Genomic DNA, 14694 nt, shown 5'->3' with positions numbered 1-14694 from the left:
TTGACGGGGATGTCCGTCCCCTGTGACTTCTATCACATAAGGTAACCGTTTCCTTCTGCATTTCTGAGTTTGTAAGGTCCCGATTTCCATTGGTTCAGGTTTAGGTTTTTGGAAGCAAAATCGAGCAATATGACCCGATTCCCCACAGTCGAAACATTGGGGTGCCGTTCCTTTGTTTGTAACAACCCCATTAGTTCGGGTTCTGGCCGATTCCTGGATTCGGTGCTTGGCCCCTTGTAAGGCCCACTGCGTAAGGTGGGAGTCTCCATACTTGGTCTCAAGTGGGTCGCTGGGATGGGCCGAGTGTTACCTGCCTTCTGATATGCTGTTGCTACATCTATGGCCTCAGTTAAGGACAGATGGTGATGATGCCTAACCCACCTCTGTATGGGTCCGGGTAAGGCATCAATGAATTGTTCCATCATTACTTTATCCTTAATCTGTCCTATTGTGGCAGTGCCTGTTTGTAGCCATTTTTCCGCCAAATCTTGCACTCTGTAGAACAATTGTCTTGGGCTTTTGCCGGGTTTAAATCTGGTTTCTCTAAACTTGAGTCGGTAGGATTCTTCATCCATACCGAGTCTTTCCAACACTGTTTTTTTAATCTTGGTATAAGGAGTGTCCCCTGTGGGGTTGGCAGCTTGGTATGCCCCCTGCATTGGCCCTGTGAGCAGGGTTGCGAGGTAGAAGGCCCATCTGTCCTGCGGCCATTGAGCTGCTCTGGCTATTCTCTCAAAATTCACAAAGAAAAAACTGGAGTCTTCTCCTACTTGGTATTTCTGTAATACCGTGGACGGTATCGTGTGATGCGTCCGTGTGGTGGCCACTGCTTCTCCCAATATTCTGAAAGCTTCCTGTCCTTGCTCTTGTGCCGCACTTTGCACTTGTATGGCTTGTTGGAGGGCTTGTCTGTCTGCCTGCGCCTGATGGCCTTGCACTTGGATAAGTTGTTGCAGTTGCTGCTGCCCCTCTGTGAGTGCCTTTATCACAGCTTCCATTCTGTCTGCCTTGGCGTTCTCTTGAATCCCACCACTGCCACCACTGTAAAGTAGTAGACTGTAGTCGGAATGCAGGGTTCACAAGGTAGGATTTATTGCTGTGTTAACCTTTCAAACAGCCTCTCATTATAAACAACAAAACATGCTTGAATGTGGCTCTGCAGGCTTGCTCTGAAAAAGGGTGAATCAATTCAGAGTACGCATGAATGTCCTCTTAACCTTTGCTCCTCTTTGAAAGAAAAATAATCAGGTCACATAAATTCCTTTCCCCGGACACTAGCTTTCCATTCCTTCGCCAGCTGTCCAAATTGGGTTTTTTCAAAAACGAAAAACAAACAGAGAGGGTAAACCCACGGAAACACTGTCCTTTGAAAATGGTTTACGGCCAGATTTTCCTTGTCAGTGAATCCGCTTCGGTAGTGTTCCCGGCGCTCCGCTCTTTCGAGCCTCTCCTCGCAGAGAGTCTGCCTCTTGATAAGGATCTCTGCGATGCCGAGCCTTCAGCCTCCTAGTACGCCCAGTGTACATCACCTGGGGATTCCTCCCACTTCTCTGTGGTCTCCGGCCAGTGCTGCTGCTGTAATGAGAGACACCTGATGAGTTTCCCGGGGCTTCTTTTAACTCATACTTTGCTCCTCCCCTCCCCTCAGCGTCCACCTGCCTTTCCTGCCCACTTCCCACACCTGCAGCCAGTTTGCCTTCACTCCTCCACCCTGCTCCATGCACTGTTTGTCCCACACCTGCAGCCAGCTTGCCTTCACCCCTCCATCCTGCTCCATGCACTGTTTGTCCATCCCAACCTGTACTGCTATGGGGGTACCTGTCACTGTACCGCATGACAGGGCTGTATCTATACCGCTTCCCTTTGTTCATTTTATCTTTTCCCCCACCTGATCTCCATTTCCCGTGGTGGTTTATGGGACATGTAGTTTTGTTCTGTCCTGCTGATGTAACATTTTGGGTGCTGGGTCTGAAAGTTAGAATGGGGTTGTCTTTTATCTCCATTGCCTCTTTGACCTCCTCACACCCGGTATGACTGCCCTTCTCAAGATTGCCAACTTTCCTCTTAGCGAACACACTTTCCAAGACAGACTACAAACAGGGCTCATCCTCTTAAAAAAACACACCTTCGCCCAAAGGATCTTGCAAACTACTGTCCTATCAGTAGGCTCTCTTTTATCAGAAAGATCATTGAGAAGGTGATTACCTTATAGAATAGAACCTTATAACTGAGAAGGTGATTGCTTATAAAACCACATACAAAACCTATCTGACACAGTTCTATCCTGAGGCTCCTCTATAAAGCCCCACACAAAAAGCCTCTGAAAGGTTAGATCCCGGTGTCTTCTACAAAGCCCCACTCAGAACACATATACAAATGTCCAATCCTGCCCACACTCTACAAAGCCCCATCCAAAAGCACCATGACAAGGTCCAATACAGGTGCCCTCTCTACAAAGCACCATCTGAACCTGTTCTGCAAATATCCAAAAGTGATGCCTTCTATATAAGCTCCATCCAAATCACCTCTAACAACGTATACTCCTGATCTATTATCTGCAAAGCACCATCGAAAAGCGTTGATGAGATCCAATTCTGTCCCCAATTACATTGCATCTTCCAGAACATCTCCAAGAAGGGGCCATGTAGACCCCTGTACTACAAAGCTCCATCCAGCTACCCTTCCTCAAACCTGACCAATACAACCAGCCACTATCCAAAACCACCTCTACAACGCCACATGCTCTTTTGTTAGAGGTAGTTAGAATTCTCCTCTACAAGAACCATCCCGACCCTCCTTTATAAACACCATGTGCCCAATCTAACAAGTACCGCACAGATGCTACACTTTCACATTTCAACTTAGAAACCTGTAGCTAGTCCTGTGGAGACTGCTCTTCGCAGAGGCCAAACCCAAAATGTAACATGGTTTACTGCAGGGATCGAATTAACCAGGAGCAAAAAACAGCTCCTAGGTATCAGGCATAACCAGTTAGTCAGGAGCTACCTCTTGGGAACCATGGGATAGTACATAGTGCATATCAACTCTAACAGGAGTCAAAAGTAGCTTCTGGTAGCTGTTGGTTTCAAGCTAACCAGGCTCGCTATGGCTATTAACCAGGAGCTAAATAGCTCCCAGCAATATCAAACCCGGTTTACTACAATTCACCTCTCTGCACAAAACCATAAGAAATCCGCCCCTCGGTACAAGGAAAATCCACCACTCTGCATAGGGCCAGAAAAGATCTATGCTGAAACATGCCACTTTCTCTGCCCAGGACTAACATCCATCCCACACTTTTGCTGCGCAGAACACATCTCTAAATACCCACTCTGAGCAGAGAAATCTCATCCCACTCTCTTCATAGAGCGAATACCCAACACAATACCATTGTAAAGTACACCTGTACACTGATGAAATACCCCCAGCTGTGCAAGACAACAAATCCCATACTTCCCAGGATCTCTGTACAGGTGAAATATCTACATTTGCACACAGGACAAATACCTAAATTCACCACTGCAAATTGTCAAATACACCCTCGGCACAGGACAAACTGCTCCTTTATACTGGTGCACAAGTAATCTGCCATTCTTCACTGCTCAAATATGTCCCTCTGTGCAGGATAAATGCTCAAGTAGACCCATACTTGTCAACTCTCGACCATGATGCTGTCTCAAGGTCCTGGCTTCCCGCTTGTGCATTGATGACAAGGTGCTAAACTGAAGGGCGCTGCAATGCTCAAGTATGCATCAGTGCACAAAACACATCTCCACCTCCCTCTGCTGCACGTAAGAGATGCGCAAACTAACCCCCTCCCCGGGCAGGCCAAATCTCCACTCTGCTAGGGCGAACAGACATCCCGAAATTGGGACGTCTCTCCCCCCAACCCTTCTCGAGAGTTTTTTTAAAATTAAAAACCCTGTCCTGGTTTAAGGGAAACGGAAGATAACCACTGACTGTTCCACCGTGAAATGATTGAATATTGATAGTGGGAAACACTTATAAATCAAACAAGCATCGGAATACTGTACACATTTTCCTATATCACATTAACCAGATCTCTGACATCACAGGGTGGGCTAAAACCCCCAACTTTTCAGGTGTCCATCACCCGCATTACTTGATTGTACCACACGGCCTGGTTACCCAACAAATACATAGGGAGGCCTGTAATATTCATTGGAGCAATCACAGCAAAATCAAGTTTATTAATGACCTACTTATTACAAATTTGCACATTTTATATGGAGGATCGCAGTACAGTCCTAGAAATACTGTACAATGGGGGTATTATGAGTGTCTGCCTTCGTACACCTTTTATGTTTGTGACCATCCGAGTTTTTTATCTTGAAAATCTGGTCACCCTACCCTCTGCACAAGAAAACAATCTAACAAGTAACCCCCCCGCTTTACTAGAAACTGTTATGCTGTAAATTCGTACCCAAATATGTCCCTCTGCACAAGATAAATAGTCAAGTATGTCCCACTGCACAAAACACATATCACCTCTGTATAACAAATCCCCCTCTTCAGCGGGCAGGACAAAAAAGGCACTCTGCGAGGAAAGAAAAAGAAATAACTATCTGCATTGCTACTGTAAACTGGTATACTGGAAATGCACCTGGGAAAGGAGGAATGCACATGCTCAGCCCAATTGCACAAGAAAACACCCTCTTGCACGTAAGGAATCACATAAATATACCAAAATACCCCCTCCTTCTGGGCATACCAAATCATCCTGCGCCACTAAAATAACAACCACGTATGCAATCGCTTTAAGACTTACTGCAAACCAAGTTTGCTTTCTAACGGAGGAATGACAGTGTTCCATCCATGCAGTGGTGGAAATGGGGAAAAATTCGAGGGGGATCCTGTGGGCCGGTGTGGGCGGAGTTCGGATGAGAGGTGGAGTTTATAGAGGGAGGGGCTGCCAGTTGAACTTCGATGAATGGAAATGTTCAAAATTATAGTTTAAAAGTGGCACAATTTCTTTTATTGCTTGAAAAGTACACAAACCATGGTAAGCGTACCTTACTATGGTTTGTGTACTTTTCAAGCGATCACAGCATGCACCGTCTGTGTCAAAATGTCTTTTGACAACCCAAACTACAAATACCAGAATTCATTCGGGAAAGGCAATTATCACCGAAGCTGGAGGCTAGGTGATCATTGCATTTTCCAAATGGATTCTGCTTTTTGCTCAGTCACAGGGTCTTTGACCCTATGCGAACCCGGAGGCTTGTCTCAGTGATGTAATCTGCTCTGTGCAAGTACAAAAGCTGTGCAGTGCGCTCGCACAGAGCAGGTAAGATCACCAAGGCATTCATGCCAACCCTCCCGATTTAGGCGGGAGACTCCCGACATTTCAGTGAGAAATATTACTTTTTCTCATGTTCTCCCGCCTTAGATAACTCCAGTGCCAATACATTCTTATGGGAAAAACTATGTCTCCCGATTTTCTCTCTCAAAACTCCCTCTTAAGTGCGTCTGAATGTTGCCATGTATGCCAAGGCAAGCCCACAGGTGTGCCAAGGGTCTCCCTTGGCTGAGGCAGTGGTCGAAGTGAGCGGGAGCGGTGCTCCTCTACTTTTTTAAATTACCTTTTACAGCTCCTATACTTTTAGTTTAAAAAGAAATTGTTCCGGAATGGTTTTTGTTTTAAAATAGAAGTGTAGGAAGAAATTGAAACTTGCACTTTCAGTGCACTGCACTGAACGTTCCCTTAAACAGCAGGTGCAAGTGTTTGGGGTGTGTATGATGTGTGGGAGGGGACATGGTGATGGAGTTTGTGGGGAGTGGGTGCAGGCCAGCAGGTAACATAGTTCCACTACTTCTTTTCGCATACTTCGACCACTGGGCTGAGGGCTCATGCTGCCTGTGACATAGGTACGGAGGGGGGCAGAGCCAGAAGAGTGCTCATGGCGACAATGTGCTGTGGCTCTGCCGTCCCCCCACTCCATACTGTAGCACTGCAAGCGCTTTGTTTTTTCTTCTTCTTTCAAAGGCGTTCTATGGGCAGAGACTTGCCGGATCCCAGGATCCAGCTACACATGATGCCGGGTCTCAGATCCGGCGAGAGCCGGCCCATTAGCCAGCGCTGCATAAATGCCAACCCTGCCGATTAGGGTGGCAGACTCCCAATTTCATAAACAAAAATGTTGCTATTTTTTAGTTCCTCTCTCCTAAAATAACTCAAACCCCCAAAGCAATCGAATGGGGGAATTCAATTTTCCCGATTTCTCTGAGAGAATCTCCCTCCCGGCTGCTGCAAAACGGTGGTATGTATGCTGTGCATCTCCCCCCCCGCTCGTGCCACATAGCCTTGCGCCAAGTTGCCAAGGGGACACGTTGATGGAGCGCGCAACCTAAGGCACGTGACTTCCCAGACACAGCGGAACGTGCGCCCCACGTGACGCACAGGAGACGCGGCGTTGCTAAGGTCCGTTCCTCGGATGGGAACTGGACACTCTGCCTTCTGCGCAGCTCTACCCGTGTGTTTCCTGATGTGACGCGCACTGTGCCAGCTGCTGCTTGTGCCGCCCTCGCCTGCTACTGCTATCTACTGGTACAGGGAGAGTCCCCCCCTCGCGCGACTGCCTGGCTGGCGGGGAGTCATGGATGATTTGAGCTCCATCAGCCTGCTCTCCCTGGCGATGCTGGTTGGCTGTTACGTGGCAGGCACCATCCCGCTGGCTGTCAACTTCTCAGAGGTAAAACAAAAAAAAAGAGTGCAGCACTGCTGGGGTCTGACTGGAGAGCCAGCGCTGGGATGCTGTTCCGAAGATGGGGAAATCATCTTCATTGTATGTATGATAGAATCGGAGAAATGTGTGATTGGCAGGGAACCCCATGCAGCCTGCTTCTTACCTGATCCCTTGCAAGTTGGCTTGCACGTTCACCTTCCCAGACTCCCTGGCAGTGCATTCACCTGAGCGTATTGTAGATTGTGATTTACTTTTTTGGATCGCCAGTTATGCATAGTTTTGGTACTCTCGCTTTTACCATTCAGTGTGTCCAGTGTCTTATGAATAGCGTCGTTCTTTATTTTTTGGGTGCACAAACGATACGGATATTCTGAATAAGCTTTGCAAGTGCGTTAATAAACTGCCCCCGTGATTGTATCTCTGATTTATGCCATTCTAAGGCTCTTTCAATGGGCTGAGAAGGACATGGCAGAGGACACTAAGCAATGATGGTGTATCGGAGAGAGATCCAGAGTGGATTGAGAAAAAAACTATCGGGAGTTCTTTCAAACTGAATAAGTAAATTAATAATTTTACTCCGTGTCCTTTTCTAAAGAAAAAATCTGCGCTCTATTATGGTTGTACAACCATACATATATGGATCTTAAAAAAAACTGAAAACCGTTATAACAGTTGAAGATCTGTGCTTATATCAAACTTAAAAACATAATATTGCCTATTATGGTTTCCCAACCCCGTCCTGCCCTACTCATGCCGATGACTCGCAACATCATGGATGATATCTATCTAGTCGTGCACCTCGGGTACTAAATGGCATTCAGTGGAATCCTGTCCTTTGCACAACATTAATACACACAGCAGGCCACCAAACATGGACTAGCCATTGTCTTTATGAACATTGACTTTTGATGAGTAAGACATGGTGTGCTATACGTAGCTGGAAAATTAAGGTGTCAAGGGACCTGTTATTATGCTTGGCTTTAGCGCAGTCTTTTGCGTCTTACCAGCCAAAGGGACCTATTATGCGGTGCCCGCAGGGCGAGGCCTGTGGCTGTGGCCTAGACACCGGCAACCTGCATGTAGTGTACAAAGGGCATGGCTTTCAGCCTTGTCATAGGCGCAGAAACCCCTTCCCCTGTAACAAATGGACGCTCTCTCCTTGGTGTATATATTTGTTATCCATTCGGGCTCCTCTAACAGTGATCAGTGCAGGGGTTGAATTTCAGATTCAGTAAGCAGGAGCTACCAGCTCCTGTGAGTCGGGCATCACCAAGTAGGCAGGGGCTACCGCTGGGAGACCAGAAGTGAGGACACGGCACACTGCAAGTCTAACTTTTACAGGAGAGTCATACTTGAGAACTTTTTGCACATTGTGTGTGCGAGATCCATTAGGTTTAAATGTGTACAAGAGATGTCCTAATTCTTCTACATTACCATTCTCAAATACTTACCTTTCTCAAATACTCACATCTGTTTGTAAGGCACAGGTTGGCCTGGGGAGCCAAATGTAGCTACTGGTTGCTGTTGGTTTAAAGCTAACCAGGCTCTCCTAGTCTCTAAACAGGAGCTACATGGCTCCCAGCAATTTCGAACTCTGCAAATTCACACCAGATGCAAACTTTAACTTTTTGTCCATTATGTATAATCTGTTATGTTGTGAATGCTTCTATATACACATTACCAAACACACAAAGTTAATGATGTATACGTTTGGTTGTATTGCGCCAGTTGACCTCGGGAGCAAAAAGTGGCTCTTGGTAGCAGTTGATTTTCAAGGTAACGAGGCTTTCCTAGGCTTGAAGCAGGAGCTAATTAGCTCCCCACAATTTAGAACCCTGCAGTGTAATTAATGTTTTACATGCAATACCTCCAGGCCACCAATGTCTGGCAAATGGGGCCCGGTTGTAACAAATGCTCTGCAGACGTTTGGGTGCACTAAATGTCACCCTAAGAGAAACAATGCCATACAAATATTTGCATAACCTTGCTCAATGGGTCCGTGGACTCCATTCCCATGGCCACCCTCCTTTCACAGCTGCCACCTTCCACCCACAGCCGTATTCCACCCTCTGGGGCATGTTTCTGCCGATTTAGTTCCATCAGACATTGCAGCACGGTTTGACATTTATGAAAAACTTTTAGCTCCTGCTTGTAGCATAGAAGAGCCTTATTAACTTGCCACCAACACCTACTAGGAACTCTCTTTTGACTTCTGAGGCCACTTGGTGCCATTGAAACATACCTAGGGGCCATTACCTGTTTGGGAATGTAGGCTAAAGGGGCATTTGGGGAACAGTCGCCAGTTATGGCTCCTGAAGCAACTTTAAATACCCAAAAAACCACCATAAGACAAAAATTACTCGCCCACCATGATGAACTTCTCATGACCTCTTTTGTTGTGGCAACTGACATGGGGAAACACGTCTCTTCAAATAATTTTAGTTGATAAAGGCATTGACCTCTTTTGGCCAACAAATCATATTTTATGTTACCCAAACCAGTTTTGGGTTCTCGTTCCTGACGTTCGGTGGGAACTGTGGCTATGCACGTCATGATATGCACCATGAGCCTTACTTGGCTGTAGCTGTATTATGGATGTTTTAAGATGACAATGCTGGTTTATGGTTGCTTTAATACTCATAACTAGTGAGTATGTGGCATTTTGTTGTTTTCTCAGTAGCCATAACGCCCCTGTAACAACATTTTGTTTCTCACTACAATTCATTTTATTAAATAAACCTACAGTGTCTTGGCTATAGTGGTAACTTTCCCTAAGGTAGGGCCTTTTGCCTTCCCTATGCACCCCTCTGTCCACAGACGACTCGATGGATCCATTTTCCGTAGCCTGCAGCAATATCCAGGGGCCACTCTGCCCAATGGCATGGCCTTTGACACTGCCCTCCAATTTTCCCATAGTGGTCTGTGGCCATACGCAAGCCACCACAGTCGGACCTGGCTGTGTCATAAGATACTTAGGCTTGGTTATGGCCTGCCCCAAACATCCTACGTTGCCTGATGGGTCCATTGGGCATCACAGCTGACCATGCCACCCTGACATCTCCAAGCTACCTCACTAAGAAACTCAGGATCTCCGGATGCCTAAGATCCACCAGAAGATGGGACGTGAGCAGACTTGAACTCTGACACTGAAGGAAGTAGAAAACAATAAAGGCTGCCACGATCTATGTCCTCAGACTTTTGAACAGCCTCCCCCGTCAATACCAAACTCTGCCCTCACTTCCACATTTCAGGAAGGAGCTCAATACCCTCCTTTTCAAGGAATGACTCCTCTCTTACACCTAGGTTCGCACCTCCTTCACACCTTACCTGAGATTGGGTGATCTGCTCACCCTAACTCCTCCTCCTGTTGCTTCTAGATCCCTTGTTGGCAAATTGCCCGCCCTCCCCTTGGATAGCTCCCAGCTTCCTTGTATCTCTGCTTCCATCACCCAATGACTTAAGTGCTTTATTGCTTCCAGAAGTTAGGTCAATGCTTAATAAATACCCTAAAAATAATAATGCTTATTGGATGCTTGAGACGGCCACCCGCAGTGGGGACTGTCCGTGGTTCATAGCCAAGGCCAGTGGGCACTTTGCTATGCCTCCTCAAGCTATCCAAATGGGGGATTAACCATGGCCCTTTTTCCTTCAGTGATCGTCTTCCTTTCTTGCTGGGCCATGGCTTTTCTTGCTGGGCCATGGCCTTTCGGCCTTTGGCCTGCAGGCTTGTCTAGTGGTCATTTGGCCTGGGGCATGGTTTTTGTCTAGGCCCCGCTCCACCCCAAAATAAAACAGTGTGCGCTGTCATGGTCTTGGACATATCCCCATGCGTTGGACTCCCAAAATCCACCCATTAGTGGGCAATGGCCTGCAGGGGTAGCAACCTTATAGTTACTTTAATTTTGGACCCCCGATAGGCAGGTTATTGTTTTCTGCAATGCTTATATCTTTTGGTGCTGTTTGAAGCAATCATCCTGAAACTTTCAAATAAATAAACAAACACCATCTCTGAATTCCTTCGGAAAGTTTTGGGAGGTTCTGTTACGGGGGGTATAGTTACAGAGTAGGGGGTCCACAAAACGTGCTGTTCGTGAAAGCATGTATTTGCTTGTTTGGAGAACATGTGTTCTTTGCGTTTGTTTTCCATCGGCCATTATTTTCGTGATATCTGGGTGCGTCCAAACTGTTAGCACGCTCTACAGAGCTTTTTTTTCAGGGTCTCGATTGGTCAATTTGAATGTGGGAGCCAAAATCTTTTCCAAACGTCCGCCATTGTGTTTATTGACTTGTGGAGTCCTGCATGACTTGCACATGGAAAAGGGCTATATTGAAGCCCTCTGGGGATCCCTTCGACCATAGATGGGGTTATGAGGTTCCAGGGGTGTGCAATAAGAAATCGGAAAAAAAAGGCTTTGTTTTCTGCGGGTCCCACAAAGAAAACCCTACGGACTACCCCCCGTGGGTTACACATAGCACCACAAGCTAGCAGCCTTGTCCATTGGCTCAAGACATGCCCCAGACCCAACTTAAGGGGTTCACGTGTTAAAATCGCTGCAATACATGTAAAGGATGCAGAGGACACCCCCACAACCCCCCGAGCCGCATTATATCATTTAAGGGGAGCAGGGGACAACCCCTGCTCCCCTTAAATGGTATAATGGGGTACACCTTTACCGGGTAAACCACAGCATTTTTGGCACCATTTTTTTGTAAAGGTGACGATTTTTGCTGCGATTTATTACTGCATACCACTTAAGGACTGCATGTCACAAACGGCTATGATGGCTGCTGGTGACCGACAATGGGGAAGAAGGTGTCCGCTGGGTCTGGCCAGTGCCCACTACAAGGTCTTTTTGTGAGCCTGACTGAAGGCCATGCACCCAACAGTGCGAACATTCAAAAGACATTAACATCCGAATGTGGTCTACGTGGTGACAGGGTTGTACATTTCAAGATGCTAGGCTTAATCGGTTCTCCAGAGTCCATTATCACTCGCTGATGGCTAGCAGAAAGTATAAACTTGCAAGCCTGCAGTGGACAAAAAGTATAGTTGGCATCTCTCATAGTCCGCAGCATGCCACAAGCGGTAGCTCCTGGCCAGACATACAGGAGATGCTTTTTAGCTTATGCTCATCACATATTTATTAGAATGTTTGTGGATGAAAAACCAGTCCTCTCTTAATGCATGCGTCATCTTCCTTCCGTGAGTTTGCCCTCAGGCCATCGAAGAGGGTGGTTGTGTCAACAGCTGCGAGATGCAGGATAGCCCGCAGTGCAAACTGCTGTGCATTAATTCATGAAAGAATGTTAATTGAAACGCTCATAGAAAGTAGTTCTCATTTATTTTCTTAAGTACAATTTTTGGTAGTGTTTACTGTCATTGACTTTATGGACATGAGCTCGATTTTAGAATCCATGTGATTAGGTTCTTCTCCCGCATAGCACACTGCGCCTCATTGCAAGTTGGGCGGTGCAGCTAAAATCGATGGTAATGCAGCAGTGGCAGATTTCCCGCACTGCCCAACTATGGTTTTGGTGGTCGGGTGCATGGAAAACCTAGCAAAATGAAGGTATGAAGCAGGCACCACTTAATAATCAATGTAACTTGATGAATTAAAAAAATTATATATTTGATGTATGGAGCACTGCAGTTAGAAACCACCCAAGGCACAAGGACGGCACAAACATAAAGTAGCGGATAAACCAAGAGCGACCTCCTGGTACTGTGTGCTCAACCAAGGTACTATGATCACAAATCTTTTTTGCTGAGTAATATAAATTCTTACAAGCAAAATTAGTGTTTGTGAGCCATAATCTAGTGATGCATTATTTTAAAATTTTGAAGTAGGAAAGTGCAAAAGATGAGGAAACCAGATCCACATATGACATAAGTAGCATAATGAGGCCAATGCATTTCGGAGGAATGTATGTTGTCTGGGCCGTATCTGTACCCAATAGCACTTGTTCCAGAATTTACCAATGAATACAAATGTGTCAAAAAATACTAAAATCAGAAAACCTGGCAAAATACTAGCTGGATCTTCAATGTGTAATACCCCAACAGGCAAATTGCTGTTAATCCTGCATAAGCATCAATCCTTGGCATGGTGGAGAATGTTGCAAGTCATTCAGCCACTTTACCTCCTAAAAACTGCCATGTCAACAGAATTACCGCCAGAGGTAATTCCGCTGAAATCCCCATGGAGTCCTATTGACTCTATAAATGGGGACTAATACCGCAATACAGCCAATTGTAATCCGGTGGTAATCCTGCCTGACCCAATGGTGGTATTGGTAAATCTGTTTGGTATTTCGGTAGATTTACTGCCGAAATGCCACCAAACTTGTAGCGAGGCCCACTGTTTTTCCCTGGCCAGACATACCTCTATGGAATAATTTCATAATCTAAAAGGTACATTCTTAAGCAATGTTATACCGATGATGACAGATATAAAATTAATTCACCAGTAAAATAAGTCAGAATGGATGTTAAACAGATTGGTCATAATTTCCATTTTCCCCAAAATGTAACTGAATTCTGAAATTTATTTGTGCAATTTGCTAGTCTTCCGATTTCTATCTTTTATACATATTAAGTTTCAGTGAAATATATAAGACATATTCTCGAAGAATCCTGATTTCATGTTAACGCCGTTCGTGGTCATCACCAAATTAGCCAAATATGTTGTAGTGTAAATAACTTCTTATTGAAGCTCTGTGTACTCCAGGTGATGTTGCTCTGTACTTTGTGGGAGATGAAAGGACATCTATTTGTTTTCATGCTTGTTGATGACAATCATTTATGATATGATATGGCATTTATAACACGCCTATACACAAGTGTTTCAAGGCGCGACGAGGCAAGGGGGGGGGAACAAAGGGACGACAGACAACGATCCTACTGGGTCCGGTGACATTCAGATCACGCAAGTGCGTGGGAAGGGGAAAGGTGCAAAGGGCGGAAAGGAGAGGGGAAAAGTGTAGTACAAGGGGTAGTAGAATTAATAAGATAATAAAACAGCACTTGCCACCATCTGGCTAGGTAAGTGCTGGTAGGGGGACTGTAGGGAGACAAACAGTCCCAAGGTGCATGGTTGACAGGGAAGGCAGTGCAGGTGTACAACTGGCGGTGCCTGCGCCCGAATCAGACAGGGTGGGCAGGCAGTTTTGACCAGTGCAGATTCGGCCAGGAATTCAGCAGGGGAGAGAGGGAGAGAAAGCAGAAGCAAAGAGGAAGGTTTTGAGGGGCTTATTGAACCGGAGATGGTTCTCCTCAAGTTTCAGGGAGGCAGGAAGGCTGTTCCAGAGGGAGGCCCCTGTCGAACAGAGAGATCTACCACCAACTTGTTGCTTAGATACACAACTGACACTGAGATGAGCGACTCGAGAAGGAAGATATTTGGGAAGAGAGAGTTGAAGGTCGTTCGACCCCAGGCCTCAGTAGGCCTTGTGGACAATGCAGAGGATTTTGAACTTAATCCTCGCAGCCACTTGGAGCCAGTGCAGAGATTTCAGTCCTGGAGAGATACGATCCCTGGGCTTGAGGCCAAGGACAAGTCTCGCAGTCCTGTTCTGTACAAGTTGCAAAGGGCGGAGAGTAGAGGCAGGCAGATTAGATGGAGGCTGTTACAATAGTCCAGCCTAGAGAGAACCAGGGCTCTGGAGACCGTGAGCTTCTGGAGGAAGGAGAGGAAGGTGCAGCTGGTAGTGTGACTTCTAAGAGACGTCGGAGATATGAGGAGAGAAGGATAGTGTGGAGTCAAAGATAACCCCAAGATTTTTTGCCTTGCAGGTGGGAACAGGAAGTGGGCCAAGAGAGGCTGGCCAGAGGGCTGCAGGGAAGGAGGGAGTGGGTGTGCCAATGAGTAGGATCTCAGTCTTACTGGCATTAAGGCAGAGGTAATTGGCGGCATACCAATTTTGGATAGCAGAGAGACAGTCAGAAATGAGGGAAGGGGAGGAGGCGGCCGAGGGTAGCCTGAAAATT

The 14694-nt window shown here is 46.3% G+C and overlaps 1 protein-coding gene across 1 annotated transcript in view; it reads left to right on the top strand.

The window, feature by feature from the left end:
* Nucleotides 1-6426: 6426 nt before the first annotated feature.
* Nucleotides 6427-14694, top strand: part of SLC39A9 (solute carrier family 39 member 9) — a 304084-nt gene continuing 295816 nt past the window's right edge. Inside the window, exon 1 of the mRNA XM_069638583.1 lies at nt 6427-6713. Coding sequence (XP_069494684.1) covers nt 6618-6713 — 96 coding nt within the window. The 5' untranslated portion in view covers nt 6427-6617. The remainder of the gene's footprint in view (nt 6714-14694) is intronic.

This window comes from Ambystoma mexicanum, chromosome 14, assembly GCF_040938575.1.
Source record: "Ambystoma mexicanum isolate Mex_15411 chromosome 14, UKY_AmexF1_1, whole genome shotgun sequence".
Lineage (NCBI taxonomy): Eukaryota > Metazoa > Chordata > Amphibia > Caudata > Ambystomatidae > Ambystoma > Ambystoma mexicanum.
This window is presented reverse-complemented; position numbering and strand designations above follow the sequence as displayed.